General features: G+C 41.1%; 1 protein-coding gene across 1 annotated transcript in view; it reads right to left on the bottom strand.

Annotated features, from left to right (window-relative positions):
- Nucleotides 1–92: 92 nt before the first annotated feature.
- Nucleotides 93–18,853, bottom strand: part of LOC106580549 (patatin-like phospholipase domain-containing protein 7) — a 33,184-nt gene continuing 14,423 nt past the window's right edge. The window contains 12 exon segments of the mRNA XM_082966081.1: nt 93–969; nt 1,225–1,358; nt 1,433–1,517; nt 2,343–2,459; nt 2,643–2,795; nt 3,027–3,175; nt 3,347–3,462; nt 3,792–3,865; nt 15,073–15,189; nt 15,391–15,547; nt 16,084–16,202; nt 16,663–16,845. Of these exon segments, the coding sequence (XP_082822207.1) occupies nt 889–969; nt 1,225–1,358; nt 1,433–1,517; nt 2,343–2,459; nt 2,643–2,795; nt 3,027–3,175; nt 3,347–3,462; nt 3,792–3,865; nt 15,073–15,189; nt 15,391–15,547; nt 16,084–16,202; nt 16,663–16,845 (1,485 nt within the window). The 3' untranslated portion in view covers nt 93–888.

Consider the following 18,853-nt stretch of genomic DNA (forward strand, 5'->3'; position numbering starts at 1 on the left):
CCTGTAACATAACAAAATGTGGAAAAAGTCAAGGGGTCTGAATCCTTTCCGAAGGCACTATATGAACACTGTTTAGTGACAAAAATAAGGGGTTACGGGCATAGAAAACATTTTTATTCATATGTTTTTTACATCTTTCTTATACTGTATATCTCTCAGATATAGGACAGACACTTCAGAACAAACTTCCTCTTGATTTTTTGGGGTACTATCTGTTGTTCAATGTGTTTATATGGGCTAATAGCAGTAAGGCCCACAATTATTTGTTTATATATTGTTTTATACTTCCAGGGGTCTTATAATTCCAAATCAAATAGCTAAATGATGGTATGACCTCATTAAAACAATTCCATATAGCTTAGTACAACCTCCCCGGCTTAGACTCTTATGGGTTAAATCATCAGTTTTCAAATCATAAAGGACAAAACCATAGTGTTTGCAAAATCATATCAAAGTATGATCTATTTTCTGCTACTCTTCCACCTTTTATTCTTAGTAGTGTACTACAGATGTTCCATAATCCTGACTAAAACATTCTACTCTACTTTTCCTTAGCAATCTAAAGAAAGGGAAGGAGAAAAAAATACATCTACTGTTAGGTATCACACACAAATCCCTGATAATATGGCACTCAACAGTTTCCTTTCTAACAATGTAAATAGCAATACATATTCTACATGATTAAAGTAAGACATTCACTCTAAAACAACAATACCATGTATAATGTAAATACTAGAAGAATGATATGATTGTTTTGCAATGTAAATGCTATGACCTTGATCATAATACAACATAACAGCTTAAAAATGATAAACATCCTAACATAATAATAATGTCTAGACATTGTCAACCGGACAGAGAAACTGTGCATCATGAATATGATGGGTGTTATGGATCATCAACACTGTCTGAGCGGTTTGGTGGCCGTTTGGTTTGGTGATGTCGGACCCTGATCTGAATCTCTTCATCCTGCGATAGGAAGATGGAGAGAGAACATGAAACTGAATGAAAAGAGGTGAGTAGTTGTAGGAGATTAAACAAGGAAAACAATGTTTTTGTAAAACTGATCTCTTGACTTTTTTTTTTCTTCTTGAGAATTCCTTGGTTCTTTGTTTATTTAGTAGTTAACTTTAGTGAAGGTAATACTGGATCCTGCTTCAGTGGGTCTACATGTGCATTCCGAATGGGAATAGGGGACCAATTGGAACTCAAACTTGTACATACTGTGTCAGCTGTGTCTGCAGTCTCCTCCCCCTCTGTGTGTTCCGCTCCACTGTTGGGATTAGACATGTCAAAGTCGGAGAGAGCACTTTCCCTGGCCTCCTCATCATAGTCCGTCTGGTAATCGTCTGATAACTCTGAGGGACAAAGAGCGAAAAACACTGGAATCAGAAAGGTACAGTAGGTGTGTGTGTGTGTCCGTTCCTCTCACCTTCCACCAGGACTGGTTTGACAGGCTCAATTCGAGAGACAATTTCTGCCAGATCAGTGAAGGAGGCATTGGGACATGTGACCACCTGAGAGACACACAGACCGAGGATCACAAAAGGCAGTCAATAATAGCCTGGTCTCAAATCTCTTTCTGCCATCTTGCCAACTCCTTGTCACGGCAAACAATTGGCATGACAATTCAATAGGGAATTGGCAAGAGAGCAGAAACAGGCTGGGTCCTAGGCTAAGTCAACAAAGTCCAAAGGAACATTTATTGGCGACTGTAAATTAGCAACGATTATAGTGACATGGTGGTTGCAGCCCTGTTCCACCTCTTTATGTTAATGTATTAATATGTGTAAATACAGCCTGTGTATTTATGCAAATTAGGTACATATAATTTTCTTTATTTTAACACACAATATAAAAAAATTACCTGATACAATAAGACAATTTATATGCGAGTGCATTCTAAGAAAAAAAACTGAAATTTGACAAATGTAATACCTGAATTCCCACCGAAATCCCTGAACTCCATTAATTATTTGTCTGTGCCAGTACAAAGTTTGTCATTAACTGATGGATTATAACAATTCTAAAAGTTTAGAGAATCTACATCCAATGTCCAACTGTTGCATTTATTAGAATTGTTTTCAAAATCTTTTAACAATTTTGATGACCGTTGCTACCGTAAATTAGGAAACTGCTACACTCCAGTTCATAACATGTTCCTAACAGCGAGTGTTGGAAGCAATCAGTCAGAAATTAAAGTTAAAACCATATCAAAACACAACATGAACCAGAGGTGCGCAAGGGTTGGAGTAAGGGTTGGAAAAGCTGATGAAATACATCAGAAATAGAAACTAGGTATGGTGCAGTTAGGAAGCTGTCTGTGTAACTTGTTAACTCACATTGCAGCTCTTGGTCTTGTGAAATTCCTCTTGATGTCTGTCTTTCATCATCTTATCCACAACTCCACTACGACTCCACATGTCAAACACTGTCTTACCGTGCTGGTAGCCCACCTCCTGAGACAGAGACAGGGGGATTAGGTGAGATCATGATGACACAGCTAAGGTGTCTGTGTCCCAAATAGCGCCCTGTTCTCTAAATAGTGCACTACTTTATAAGCTCTGGTCAAAAGCAGTGCACTATATAGGGAAGAGGGTGCCATTTGGGATGCCGCCAGTGAGAAACAGAGGGCTACTCACAGCGATCTCGTCGAACTTGCCAAACTCCAAGGTGCCATAGCGATCGATGGGCGGCCGGATGCACTCGCAGTACTCGCTGTCTTTAACCAACTCCAGCTGACGAACGCAGCACACATAGGCCAACCTGGTCTGGATCTCAGCCATGTTCAGGACCTTTATAGTGGATTAGAGCACACAAATACATTGGAGTGCAGGTAGGCCTCCAAGCTTACACAAACAAAGGAAAGTAGCAAACAATGACAGGAATCCAATTACAGGGCTTACCCAGAAAAATGTCCAAAAACGGACTAGATATATCTGTTGTGAACAACAACCAAGATATTACTCATTGTCAACTAAATAACCCTGAAGTATACTGGGTTTTCTAGCAGCCCCCTTACTCACCTGGACTTTCTCTGACAGGGGATTGAAGCGTTTCCATAGCAGCCACCAGCCAGACAGCGAGTCGCCGTAGTTGGTGAGGTTAGTCTCGTCCTGGCTGCCCACGTCGATGGCTATCACTACTTTGGCCCCCATGGAGCGAGCTACGTCAGCTATAGACAGAGAGCGAGACAGAGGTAAAGACTGGCCAATAACCATGGCATCTACTGTGTACTGTACATCACATGCAAGTTAATGTCTCTAACTTGTACAGTATTATAAGTATGCTGACTTTTAATTTCATGTTTTATAGTCATTTGAGACATGGTCATATGAAAACTGACCAGGCAGGTTATTGATGTAGCCACCGTCCATGAGTAAGTGTCCGTCTTTGGGGTCACAGAGGGGAGGCATGTACCCAGACAGTGACATGCTGGCACAAACATACCTCCACAGGGAACTTACAAGAGGAGGGAATGCTGAGGTTTAATACTTCAAGAGAGTCAAAGAGCTAGATGAAATGTCCCAAATGGAACCCTATTCCCTATATAGTGCACTACTTTTGACCAGGGCACGCATCAAATGACATCCTATTCACTATACTTTAGTTTATTTAGTAAATATTTTCTTAACTCTATTTTCTTAGAACTGCATTGTAAGTAAGCATTTTACGGTAAGGTCTACACCTGTTGTATTCGGCGCATGTGACAAATAAAATGTGATTTGATAGTGAACTACTTTTAACCAGAACCCTTAGTACATAGACATAGACAGAGAGTAAAGCCAGACAGACCGTCAGTGTGAACCCTCATGGATGAAGCAGTGATATCCGTTGTGACGTTGAAGTAAGGGATCCACAGGTCCTAGGACAGTAGGAGGAGCAAGAGGGGGAAAGGCAAATGAAGCGAGGATCATCTAAAACCACCACACAGAGGATTTCACCTTATTTGTTTGACCTTATGTAAATTTGAATAGGGTAAGAGCACAATAAAAATGTAATTGACATCCTAAGTTTGTACCGACAGATGTAGCCTATTGAATATCATTATAGAAATGCATAAAATGCAGCCTCCAATTGACCCTTCGCTAAGCCCCGCCCCAGAATTTTGATAATCTAATCGCAGCGCTCCAATGGATAGCAACTGTCGAAATGGAAAAGTGTCGCAGTAGCTATTGATAAATAAGAACATCAAGACAAAACAGCTGCTTTACAAGTGGGATGCACTGTTGAGTGCTACATCCCGAGGGGTTCATGCAGATTGTACAGAGATTGTGACAGCCGGTTAAATGGCATCCCTTGAGAAGGCAAGAACAAGATGTATGTCAGGAGAAGTGCAGTATTATCATAAGTAGATGTATACTTGGAATACGGAGGATGAATGGAGGGAAGAATAGAGGCAGAGGAGGGCTAAGAGAGACAGAGAGGAAGAGGGTGAGCTTGAATCGTTTAAAAATGGCAGAAAAAAGGGAGATGGTTTGTTAACCTCTTACATTTAGACGTTCCGCTAGCGGAACACCTGCTCCAATATCCAATGATAGGCGTGGCGCGAATTACAAATTCCTCAAAAATACAAAAACTTCAATTTTTCAAACATATGACTATTTCACAGCATTTTAAAGACAAGACTCTCCTTTATCTAACCACACTGTCCGATTTCAAAAAGGCTTTACAGCGAAAGCAAAACATTAGATTATGTCAGCAGAGTACCAAGCCAGAAATAATCAGACACCCATTTTTCAAGCTAGCATATAATGTCACAAAAACCCAGAAGACAGCTAAATGCAGCACTAACCTTTGATGATCTTCATCAGATGACACACCTAGGACATTATGTTATACAATACATGCATGTTTTGTTCAATCAAGTTCATATTTATATCAAAAAACAGCTTTTTACATTAGCATGTGACGTTCAGAACTAGCATACCCCCCGCAAACTTCCGGAGGAATTTGCTAACAATTTACTAAATTACTCACGATAAACGTTCACAAAAAGCATAACAATTATTTTAAGAATTATAGATACAGAACTCCTCTATGCACTCGATATGTCCGATTTTAAAATAGCTTTTTGGTGAAAGCACATTTTGTAATATTCTAAGTACATAGCCCAGCCATAACGGGCTAGCTATTTAGACACCCGGCAAGTTTAGCACTCACCAATATCAGATTTACTATTATAAAAGTTTGATTACCTTTTGTTGTCTTCGTCAGAATGCACTCCCAGGACTGCTACTTCAATAACAAATGTTGGTTTGTTCCAAAATAATCCATCGTTATATCCTAATAGCGGCGTTTTGTTCGTGCGTCCCAGACACTATCCGAAATGGTAAATCAGGGTCGCGCGCGTGGCGCAATTCGTGACAAAAAAATTCAAAATATTCCATTACCGTACTTCGAAGCATGTCAACCGCTGTTTTAAATCAATTTTTATGCCATTTTTCTCGTAGAAAAGAGATAATATTCCGACCGGGAATCTCCTTTTCGGCAAACAGAGGAAAAAAAATCACAAAGACGGGGGCGGCCAGGTCACGCGCCTAAGCCCACAGTCCCTTGATCGGCCACTTGAGAAAGGCGATAATGTGTTTCAGCCTGGGGCTGGGATGACGACATTCTGTTTTTTCCCCGGGCTCTGAGCGCCCATGGACGACGTAGGAAGTGTCACGTTAGAGCAGAGATCCTTTGTAAAAGATAGAGATGGCAAAGAAGTTCAAGAAATGGTCAGACAGGCCACTTCCTGTAAAGGAATCTCTCAGGTTTTGACCTGCCATTTGAGTTCTGTTATACTCACAGACACCATTCAAACAGTTTTAGAAACTTTAGGGTGTTTTCTATCCATATGTAATAAGTATATGCATATTCTAGTTACTGGGTAGGAGTGGTAACCAGATTAAATCGGGTATGTTTTTTATCCAGCCGTGTCAATACTGCCCCCTAGCCCTAACAGGTTAAAGAACAATCATGTCAGATAATTTATTGTTTTGTGATATCATTAAAGACGTTATAACAGAAACATTAACTTTAAGAGCTTTCACAATATATGTCAGTTACATCTAAATGTTGTAAAACTTATATGATTAAACATAAATCTATTTGTGAAAAGATGAAATGTGATTTTAGCCTTCTAAATTAGATAATTGTTTTTCAAATGAAGTTTTACCCAGTTATTAATGACACCCATGTGAGCCCAGACATTATTTACATTTACATTACATTTACATTACATTTAAGTCATTTAGCAGACGCTCTTATCCAGAGCGACTTACAAATTGGTGCATTCACCTTATGATATCCAGTGGAACAACCACTTTACAATAGTGCATCTAAATCTTTTAAGGGGGGGGGGGGGGTTAGAAGGATTACTTTATCCTATCCTAGGTATTCCTTAAAGAGGTGGGGTTTCAGGTGTCTCCGGAAGGTGGTGATTGACTCCGCTGTCCTGGCGTCGTGAGGGAGCTTGTTCCACCATTGGGGTGCCAGAGCAGCGAACAGTTTTGACTGGGCTGAGCGGGAACTGTGCTTCCTCAGAGGTAGCAGCAGGCCAGAGGTGGATGAACGCAGTGCCCTTGTTTGGGTGTAGGGCCTGATCAGAGACTGAAGGTATGGAGGTGCCGTTCCCTTCACAGCTCCGTAGGCAATCACCATGGTCTTGTAGCGGATGCGAGCTTCAACTGGAAGCCAGTGGAGAGAGCGGAGGAGCGGGGTGACGTGAGAGAACTTGGGAAGGTTGAACACCAGACGGGCTGCGGTGTTCTGGATGAGTTGTAGGGGTTTAATGGCACAGGCAGGGAGCCCAGCCAACAGCGAGTTGCAGTAATCCAGACGGGAGATGACAAGTGCCTGGATTAGGACCTGTTATGCCAAAAGGATGGAATGCCCCTTTTGCCAGAGGGCTTATAAAGGATTCCTAAATAATTAACATATCAGACCAAAACATGCCGGGTTGCTGCCGGTGTGTAAAGTGGTTCTATCTGTACCCTGAATAATCAACCACTAGACCAGTACATTGCCGGGTTGCTACTGGCATGTAAAATGGTTTAAAACTACCAGACCAGCATACGTGCAGCACGAGCTGAATATGTGACAAATAGTTTAAAACTACAAGACCAGAAAATGGTGGGACCCTCTGGAACTCGCGAGTGAAGAGGATAGGGAATATACCGGAACATTCAGTCTGCAGCTGTTTAAATACCAGTAGCCTAGTAAACTCGACCGAGGACCACCGTGTATGTACCTTTGATGTATCCAGTCTAACGAACACTCAGAGACAAAGAAAGCCTTCTACAACTACTAAGGACATTGTGACCTCTGGTGAACAACCAGAGACTTGCATCGAACTACTCGCTGTAGACGGATTGAGTGGTTTCAACAGAGAGAGACAACAAAGACATACAAGCGTAAATATAAACATTACAATTATTTTTGAATGAGCGGTCGTTCATGTGTGTCACGGTTGTCGTTGGGAAAGGAGGACCAAAATGCAGCAGGTATGTGGTTGCTCATCTTGAACTTTTATTAACTCAATGAAACACCAAAATAACAAAACGAACTCACGATCAACGAAACAGTCTTCTCAGGCTCACACATGCTAGACAATAAACAATCTCCCACAAAACCTACACCAAACTATTACCCATATATAGGACTCTCAATCAGAGGCAACGAGGAAGCACCTGCCTCCAATTGAGAGTCCCAACCCCCCCATTAACCTAACATAGAAATACACTCACTCGACTAAACATAGAAATACCTAAATATAGAACATAAACCAAAACCCGGAAATAATAAATCAAACGCCCTTCAACAAACACACCACCCCGAACCACATAAAACAAATACCCTCTGCCACGTCCTGACCAAACTACAATAACAATTAACCCTTATACTGGCCAGGACGTGACAATGTGCAAAGTGTTCACATTCCCATGAGCATAGGTTTCCAACTGTATGTATGATGTATTTCCCGCTCTTTATCTGTCCCCACCCCCTCTCTATTGTGGAAGAAGCTGTCATATCGGGTTAGTCCACTAGGGACTTTTCATTGCATTATGTTAGTAATCAGTTCAACATATAATCTATCCTGTATGTGTGTTTATGTAATTCTGTGTGATCAGTTAGTTAGTTAGTTAGTAAATAAATAAATAATTAATTAAGCCAATTTGTGTATCGCTGAATCATCATTTAGACTAGGGTTCGTGCAGATTTGAAATCAATGACGTTCAGAATGAGACTGATATGAGGTAATAAATGATTGATGGATGACTGGTATGATAATGATATTCCGATATATTCTTGAGTTAATTCGGGAAATGGTAACTCATTAAACAAACTTCCGTGGTGCCCCAAGATTGCTAATGAGTTAATTGTTACATGATTAATTTAATCACGTAATAGTTAAACCTAATTAACCTCTCTAGGGTCGGTGGGACGAAATCGTCCCACCTACGTAACAGCCAGTGGAATCCTGTGGCGCGTTATTCAAATACCTTAGAAATGCTATTACTTCAATTTCTCAAACATATGACTATTTTACACCATTTTAAAGACACGACTCTCGTTAATCTAACCACACTGTCCGATTTCAAAAAGGCTTTACAACGAAAGCAAAACATTAGATTATGTCAGCAGAGTACCCAGCCAGAAATAATCAGACACCCATTTTTCAAGCTAGCATATAATGTCACATAAACCCAAACCACAGCTAAATGCAGCACTAACCTTTGATGATCTTCATCAGATGACACACCTAGGACATTATGTTATACAATACATGCATGTTTTGTTCAATCAAGTTCATATTTATATAAAAAAACAGCTTTTTACATTAGCACGTGACGTTCAGAACTAGCATACCCCGCGCAAACTTCCGGTGAATTTACTAAATTACTCACGATAAACGTTCACAAAAAAATAACAATTATTTTAAGAATTATAGATACAGAACTCCTCTATGCAATCGCTATGTCCGATTTTAAAATAGCTTTTCGGTGAAAGCACATTTTGCAATATTCTGAGTAGACAGCCCGGCATCACAGGGCTAGCTATTTAGACACCCACCAAGTTTAGCCCTCACCAAAGTCAGATTTACTATAAGAAAAATGTTATTACCTTTGCTGTTCTTCGTCAGAATGCACTCCCAGGACTTCTACATCAATAACAAATGTTGGTTTGGTTCAAAATAATCCATAGTTATGTTCAAATATCCTCTGTTTTGTTCGTGCATTCAAGACACTATCCGAAGTGTAAAGAAGGGTGACGCGCATGACGCGTTTCGTGACAAAAAAATTCTAAATATTCCATTACCGTACTTCGAAGCATGTCAACCGCTGTTTAAAATCAATTTGTATGCCATTTTTCTCGTAAAAAAACGATAATATTCCGACCGGGAAAGCGTGTTTACGTTCAAAGAGAGAGAAAATAAAAACATGGGATCCCCTCGTGCACGAGCCTCAGTCTGATGGTCCACTGATAGACCACTTACCAAAGGCGCTAATGTGTTTCAGCCTGGGGCTGGAATTACATCATTCAGCTTTTTCCCGGGTTCTGAGAGCCTATGGGAGCCGTACGAAGTGTCACGTTACAGCAAAGATCCTCAGTTTTCAATAAAGAGAGCCTAGAAGCCCAAGGAATGGTCAGAGAGGGCACTTCCTGTACAGAATCTTCTCAGGTTTTTGCCTGCCATATGAGTTCTGTTATACTCACAGACACCATTCAAACAGTTTTAGAAACTTTAGGGTGTTTTCTATCCAAAGCCAATAATTATATGCATATTCTAGTTACTGGGCAGGTGTAGTAACCAGATTAAATCGGGTACGTTTTTTATCCGGCCGTGCAAATACTGGCCCCTATCCCCAACAGGTTAATTGATTTTATAAAATAACCATCATCACATTAATGATAGTCACGTCACGACATATGTAATGGTGAATTGATAGACAATCAAACTAACAATCAAAGGGAAAACAGTTCACACAATGAAGTTATGAAACAAGGAATGCACACAAATTGTCAGAAAGAGTGCATTCTGGAGAGAGATGTGCCTTGTGCATCTAAGCCCTCCTTGACTCAACATTTGAAAATTATACCCAAGACACATTATCTTCACACATACCGTAGGCTTAAGGAATACTCTCTCACACAAACGGTGTCATGTCCAAAGCAGTAGCCATTTATGGAGAACAAATGCAATGGAAACAAATGCAATTTCACTTATTTTATAACATTTCTTGGTGTGCAGAGGCAAATACCCTCGCAGCATGCATGCCTTACATTGCCAATGCCTGTCTTAGAGTGATGGACTTTGCCATCCCCGTGGCCTCCGCAATGGATTAGTCAGTCCACTGAGATGGGCACGAATCAGACAGGTGTCTCGTGTGCCATGATTAAAAAAAGGTATTTTTCGACTGCTCAACTAAAGAAATCTCAGTCGACCACCAGCCTATTGACCAAACAATCGGCCACTCAACTAAATAGGGTCAGCCCTGAAGCTGAGATATCTGCCACCTTAGTGTCAGAAGGGGGGAAGGAGAAGAGAAGTTGAGTGTTGTCCGCATAGAAATGATAGGAGAAACCATGTGAGGATATAACGGAGCCAAGTGACTTGGTGTAAAAAGAAAAGAGCAGAGGGCCTACAATCAAGCCCTGGGGGACACCAGTAGTGAGAGCACGTGGTGCAGACAGATCCTCTCCACGCCACCTGGTAGGAGCGACCTGCCAGGTAGGATGCAATCCAGGAGTGTGCAGAGCCTGAGACAGCCAACCCTGAGAGGGTGGAGAGGAGGATTTGATGGTTTCAAGGGCTTTGACTTCTTAACTTCTTGCGGATCAGTGGGACGGTAGCGTCCCATTTTGAAAACTTCCGGTGAAATTGCAGAGCGCCAAATTCAAATTAAATTACTATAAATATTAAACTTATGAAATCACAAGTGCAATACATCAAAATAAAGCTTAACTTGTTGTTAATCAAGCCGCCATGTCAGGTTTCAAAAAGGCTTTACGGCGAAATCAAACCATGCGATTATCTGAGGACAGCACCCAGCACACAAATGCATAACAAATAATTTTCAACCAGGGAGTTGCGACACGAAAGTCAGAAATAGCGATATAATATATGCCTTACCTTTGAAGATCTTCTTCAGTTGGCACTTCAAAAGGTCCCAGTTACATTACAAATGGTCCTTTTGTTCGATAAAGTCCTTCTTTATATCCATAAAAACTCAGTTTAGCTGGCGCGCTTCAGTCAATAATCCACTCGGTTTCCCTCCTTCAAAATGCATACAAAATGAATCCCAAACGTTACCAATAAACTTATCCAAACAAGTCAATCAACGTTTATAATCAAACCTTAGGTACCCTAATACGCAAATAAACAATAACATTTAAGACGGAGAATTGTTATTGTCTTTCCCGGAGAAAAATACCAAAGAACGTGCTCTCATTTACACGCTTGGAAACACTACAGCCAAAATGGGAGCCACCTAGAAAAACTACAATTTCTGGCTCATTTTTCCAAAAACCAGCCTAAAACTCTTTCTAAAGACTGTTGACATCTAGTGGAAGCCCTAGGAACTGCAATCCGGCACGATTTCTCCGTGCCAGCCATTGAAATCAGTGGTAGGATGATATTTTTTTGGGGGGGGGGAATCGTTTGTCCTCGGGGTTTCGCCTGCCATTTCAGTTCTGTTATACTCACAGACATTATTTTAACATATGCATATCCTAGCTTCTGGGCCTGAGTAGCAGGCAGTTTACTTTGGGCACGCTTTTCATCCGGACGTCAAAATACCGCCCCCTATCCCAAAGAAGTTAAACATGGCAGAAAGCTAACACAATATGATGCTCTGTAACCTTATTAATTCAGCTGCTTACTTAGATTACTAGCAAGTCAAGGGGTCGCGTTAACACCGAATTCTGTGTTTTTCACACAAGAAAAAAATAAAACGCATAAGAAATATCTTGCTGTGTTTTGTATAAACAGATATAAAATGCTTCTTATTGGAATTTCTGGTCAGCATCAGACTCATTTTGTGCTTCAGCTGCACTTTTCCACTTGGATGAGAATTCATGAAATGGCATTCTATCAGCAGACAACGCTCTAGAAATATGATGGACATGCATTGTTTTCGCAAAAAATACCTTGCTTTTTCATTGTAAGCTCATTTTACTTGTCATCTGATGAAATTTAAGCTATTTTTTGGCCAAATGTGTTGCACTAATGTGTTTTCTTTGAAGGAAAACTATAGTTGCATGTCCCTGATCACTCGATTGAAGCAAAAAAAACACTTGACTTGACTTTCAATATAAAATGCGACCCCTGTCAATACACAGCTGGACTCACCTGCTCCCACTTTCTCCCGATGTACTATTTATAAACAAACTGTCTAAGCTCTGGGGAACTACAGTAAGCTTCATAATGTAAAATAATGTGACAGGTAAAATGAAGAACGATCTGCTTTATCTCCTAACGTACTGCACAAGTTGACTGCAGGTATTTACTTAAAAAGTAGCTACAAATATTACAATTTATTGAAAAAGTTGAATGAAATAGTTTAAACAGTATTGATAGTATTGAAAAACCATCCCGTGGCTATTTTCAAATACCCCGGTATACGGTAAATATGGTATAGCGCCCAAGCAACAAAAGAAGCATACATTGAATATCCCTTTGAACATGGTGAAGTTATTAATTACACTTTGGATGGTGTATCAATAACTCAGTTGCCGGAGAGGAAGAAAATTGCTCAGGGATTTCCCCATGAGGCCAATGTTGACTTTAAAACAGTTACAGAGTTCAATGGCTGTGATAGATGAAAACTGAAGATGGATCAACACCATTGTAGTTACTCCACAATACTAACCTAAATGACAGAGTAAAAAGAAGAAAGCCTGTACAGAATACAAATATTCCAAAAACATGCGTCCTGTTGGCAATAAGACACTAAAGTAAAACTGCAAATGTGGCAAAGAATTTAACCTCTATTGGGTAGGGGGCAGTATTTTCACGTCCGGATGAAAAGCGTGCGCAAAGTAAGCCACCTGTTACTCAGGCCCAGAAGCTAGGATATGCATACAATTGGTAGATTTGGATAGAAAACACTCTAAAGTTTATAAAACTGTCAAAAGAATGTGAGTATAACAGAACTGATATGGCAGGCGAAACCCCGAGGACAAACCATCCCCCCCAAAAAATTCAGCCTACCACTATTTTCAATGGCTGGCACTTTTATTATAAGGCGAAGTCCTCCCAGATTGCAGTTCCTAAGGCTTCCACTAGATGTCAACAGTCTTTAGAAAGAGTTTCAGCCTGGTTTTTGAAAAATGAGCCAGAAATTGTAGTTTTTCTAGGTGGCTCCCATTTTGGCTGTAGTGTTTTCAAGCGCGTGAATGAGAGTGCATTATTTGGTATTTTTCTCCGGTAAAGACAATAACGATTCTCCGTCTCTTCAATTGTATGGTTTATTTATGTATTAGGGTACCTAAGGTTTGATTATAAACGTTGTTTGACATGTTTGGAAAAGTTTATTAGTAACGTTTGGGGTTCATTTTGTATGCATTTTGATGGAGGGAAACTGGGTGGATTATTGACTGAAGCACGCCAGCTATACTGAGTTTTTATGGTTATAAAGAAGGACATTATCGAACAAAAGGACCATTTGTGATGTAACTAGGACCTTTTGGAGTGCGAACAGAAGAAGATAATCAAAGGTAAGGCATTTTCGATATCGCTATTTCTGACTTTCGTGTCGCACCTGCCTGGTTGAAGTATGTTTTTCATGGTTTTGGATGCGGGGCGCTGTCCTCAGGTAATCGCATGGTGTGCTTTCGCCGTAAAGCCTTTTTGAAATCTGACAGAGCGGCTGGATTAACAAGAGGTTAAGCTTTATTTTGAAGTATTACACTTGTGATTTTATGAAAGTTAAATATTGATAGTTCTGTAGTTTGAATTTCGCACTCTGTAATTTCCCCGGATGTTGGCCAGGTTGGGACGCTACCGTCCCACCTGCCCATAAGAAGTTTTAACTTTATGTCCTGAATACAAAGTGTTATGTTTGGGGCAAATCCAACACAACACATCACTAAGTACCACTCTTTATATTTTCAAGCATGGTGGTGGCTGCATCATGTTATGGCAAGGACTATAGAGGCTGCATCATGCTTGTCATTGGCAAGGACTATAGAGTTTTTTTTAAATAAAAATAAACGGAATAGAGCTAAGCACAGGCAAAATCCTAGAGGAAAACCTGGTTCAGTTTGGTTTCCAACAGACACTGGGAGACAAATTCAACTTTCAGCAGGACAATAACCTAAAGACAAGGCCAAATATGCACTGGAGTTTCTTACCAAAATGACATTGAATGTTCCCGAGTGGCCTAGTTACAGTTTTGACTTAAGTCTGCTTGAAAGTCTACGGCAGGACTTGAATATGGCTGTCTAGCAATGACCAACTTGACAGATCATGAATACTTTTTTAAGAATAATGTGCAAATATTGTAGAATCCAGGTGTGCAAAGCTCTTAGAGACTTACCCAGAAAGACTCCCAGCTGTAATCACTGCCAAAGGTGATTCTAACATGTATTGACTCAGGGGTGTGAATACTTATGTAAATTAGATACTTCTGTATTTCATTTAATACATTTGCAAAAATTCCTAAAAACATGTTTTCACTTTGTCATTATGCAATATTGTGTGTAGATGGGTGAGAAAATGTTTGAATCAATTTTGAATTCTGGCTGTAACACAACAAAATGTGGAATACGTCAAGGGCTATGAATACTTTCTGAAGGAACTCTATATCTTTTCATACGTGCAATGTGAATGCAAGAGACAAGTTGGAATGTCTGACTGAAATACGGGACAAATCAACATTTTTTTTCTAAATTAGTGGTGTTTGAATTTGTTGATAAAATGCGGGACATGATTGTTTGGTTGCGGGACAAAGGGCCAAAATGCAGGACTGTCCCGCACAATTCGGGACATGTGTTCATATTAACCACAAAAAAATCCTGTCACTATTAGAAATGGAATCCTGTCATTGGGAGTGGACTACAGTATAACCTACGCAGTCTCACCTCAATCTGTTTGTCCTTAAAGACAGAGCTTATGCTGTTGTTGAAGGAAGCCCCAGAGAACATGGAGGTCACAGGGTACGTCAGGTCGAACACATTCTTGAAGATGGACCCCATGCCCTAGGGATGGAGAGGGGAGAGAGATACATTACAGTAAACTTCTCTAATGCATTTAACCCAGCTCCTTGAAATTTATTTGACATATTTAAAATATATAGTTGTCTCAGCCACTGGAGTACAACAATACATACATAAAAAATCATCAAAAATGCTAAACACAGTCTACCGACTTATTTTCATTGTGGTCCTGTACCTACTCACCATGGCCCACTCGCGAGCGCGAACCCTCATACGGCTGCTGCTCTTCTCCTCAGCGTACAGCGCCCCCATCAGGGAGCCGATGGAGGTGCCACCCACCATGTCCACAGGGATTCCAGCCTCATTGATCGCCCGCAGGATGCCAACTTGAGAACAGCCCCTGGATAGAGGAACACAGACCACGGTTACAGATTCCAAAAAATGACACTGTACAATAAGCACAGTCAGTGTGTGAGTAGTAGAAGGGGGGGTGTTCAGCCTAAGAAGCCTTTAGTGGACATTCAAGTAGAGCAGTATTTAGGGGACTAGAGTGGGTGAGTAGTACCCACCTTGACCCAGCTCCTGGACATGCCAGAGCAGAAAGGAAAGAGAAGCAGAAAGTAGACAAGACAGACAAAGGCCATCATCAAAAGACAGGCCTCACAGAAACACAGCAAGGGAGACAGAGGAGAGAGGAATGCAGAGCAAACAGAGCACTAAGAGCACTATACTATAAATTTAAAGTTAGGCAAAAAACGTGGAAAAACCATTACATGGGATTAAATAATTGCAGAGTTGTAACAATCTGCAGCATATAAATCATTATATGACTATTGCAGATTACATATCTAATCAGCTTCAAAAGTCCTACTGATGGTGCTGCATGTTCATGAGCATGTTACACTGGAGTCTGAGGTAAAGAGAGAGTAGCAGTACCTAGCACCCCCTCCCCCTAGCACCAGGGCGATGGTGTTGCCTGTCAGTACTCTGGCCAGACGGCTGAAGTCAGAGTGGCAGTCCGGAGGCTTCTGGAAAGCACGCTCGTACATCTCTCTCTGAGGATGACCACACAGGACCACAGCAGGAACACAAGACCAGAGGTAGAGGGGAAGAGTCTGCAAACTAGTGATTCATCCCAATTGGCACCCTATTCCCTAGTACACTACTTTTGAGTGCTATGTAGTACTCTATATAGGAAACATGGTGCCATTTGGGAAACAGACTAGGTCAAGGCTGTCCTTTACAGGCTTCTTTCTGAGACCTACATCATATGAGCAGTGAAGCAGATTGAACCAAGACCAAGAAGTAGGTTGAATATTCCCTAGTGAGAGGAGCTGGGATTATTCTGGCTGAGGTGTGTGTGTACCAGCTTGGACACGCTGCTCTTGGAAAAGTGTGTGTGTGTGTGTGTGCGCTTGCGTTGCCTGCCTGTGTGTCCCTGTGTGTGTGTGTGTGTATATATATATATATATATATATATATATATATATATATATATATATACACACAAGGTACCAGTTTAGGCAGGCTCCTCTTGGAGAAGACCCTGTGTGGACAGGAGAGGTGCAGGTGTTTGGAGATCCAGCTCCTCATGTTGAGCCAGTCAACAGTGCCCTGGGGCGGGGGACCATCCTCCCTGTGCAGCAGAACCAGCTGCTTCTGTGCCCGCACAGCACTGCCCTCCAGCATCCGCTCCAACTAGGGGACAGAGGCCACAGCACAGGGACAACAGGGTCATACCCACAGTGGAGTTAAGGTTGTTTTCCAAATGGCACCCTATTTCCTATATAGGCCACTACTTTGGACCAGAGCCCCATAGCCATCTGCAACACATCCCAAGTCATTATGTCCCTGACAGCTGGGTGGAAATGTTATCTGGAAATACAAATAGCTGTGAAACTCTAAAGTCTTCTGTCACAAGCTGCATCTCACACAACGTCCTATCCATCATGTAATAATAAACTATTGGACCAGATCCACATGTGTTCAAACATTCAGTAGTAGCTTTATAAGAAGTACACTGTATAAGAGGGATTGGGTGCCCATCAATATTATCCCTTCATAGCAATCAGACAGCAGAGAATGAAATAGTCCAAAAGCCTGTGGAGTTTGAAATATGATCACAAGCTATTCTTTTCTATGGGTATCATGATGAAGAGACTCAATGTAAGACCGTATGCCTGCTCCTTAACAAAACAGAGTGAGGGTAGAAAAGATACGAAACGTGTATTTAAAAAAATCATGAGCTTGCCTTGGGCTCAGTTTCAAAATATCACCTTTTTTTTATATGACAGTTGTGTGTGGAAAAAATATTCTTTGTATTTTATTCGTTAATATTCCATTATATTCTTACTATAAAATATATGGGTGTTGACTGTAATTAGGGTAGGTGTGTTTTGTCTGTTTAAATGAACAAAATAACATGATTTCATTTGGATGATGCCACCATGGCTGCACATGGCGGCATAACATAATTAAGCTCAAAATATTCCATTCTGTTCATTTGAAAATGCATTTCATTATTCTTTGAATGTTTCTTAAAACAAATGAATAATGGATTTCTTTTGATGGTGTATATTTGAACTTCTACTTTTAAAAATCCACCTCTCCAAAAACAAGTCTCTCACCGTTGCCGCCTGCTATAGAACCCCCTCGGCCCCTAGCTGTGCTCTGGACACCATATGTGAACTGATTGCCCCCCATCTATCTTCAGAGCTTGTACTACTAGGTGACCTAAACTGGGACATGCTTAACACCCCAGCCATCCTACAATCCAAGCTTGATGCCCTCAATCTCACACAAATTATTAATGAACCCACCAGGTACAACCCCAAAGCCGCAAACACTGGCACCCTCATAGATATCATCCTAACCAACGTGCCCTCTAAATACACCTCTGCTGTTTTCAACCAAGATCTCAGTGATCACTGCCTCATTGCCTGCACCCGTAATGAGTCAGCGGTCAAACGACCTCCACTCATCACTGTCAAACGCTCCCTGAAACATTTCAACGAGCAAGCCTTTCTAATCGACCTGGCCCTGGTATCCTGGAAGGATATTGACCTCATCCCGTCAGCAGAGGATGCCTGTTTTTTTTTTTTTAAATGCCTTCCTCACCATCTTAAATAAGCATGCCCCTTTCAATAAATTTAGAACCAGGAACAGATATGGCCCTTGGTTCTCCCCAGACCTGACTGCCCTTAACCAACACAAAAATATCCTGTGGCGTTCTGCATTAGCATCGAACTGCCCCCGCGATATGCAACTTTTCAGGGAAGTTAGAAACCAATACACACAGGCAGTTAGAAACGCCAAGGCTAGCTTTTTCAAACAGAAATTTGCTTCCTGCAACTCAAACTCTAAAAAGTTCTGGGACATTGTAAAGTCCATGGAGAATAAGAACACCTCCTCCCAACTGCCCACTGCACTGAGGATAGGAAACTCTGTCACCACCGATAAGCCCACTATAATTGAGAATTATCAATAAGCATTTTTCTACAGCTGGCCATGCTTTCCACCTAACTACCCCTACTGCATTCAACAGCACTGCACCCCCCACAGCTACTCGCCCAAGCCTCCCCCATTTCTCCTTCTCCCAAATCCATTCAGCTGATGTTCTGAAAGAGCTGCAAAATCTGGACCCCTACAAATCAGCTGGGCTTGACAATCTGGACCCTTTCTTTCCAAAATGATCTGCCGAAATTAT

Source organism: Salmo salar, chromosome 20 (genome assembly GCF_965601325.2).
Source record: "Salmo salar chromosome 20, fSalSal1, whole genome shotgun sequence".
Classification (NCBI taxonomy): Eukaryota; Metazoa; Chordata; class Actinopteri; order Salmoniformes; family Salmonidae; genus Salmo; species Salmo salar.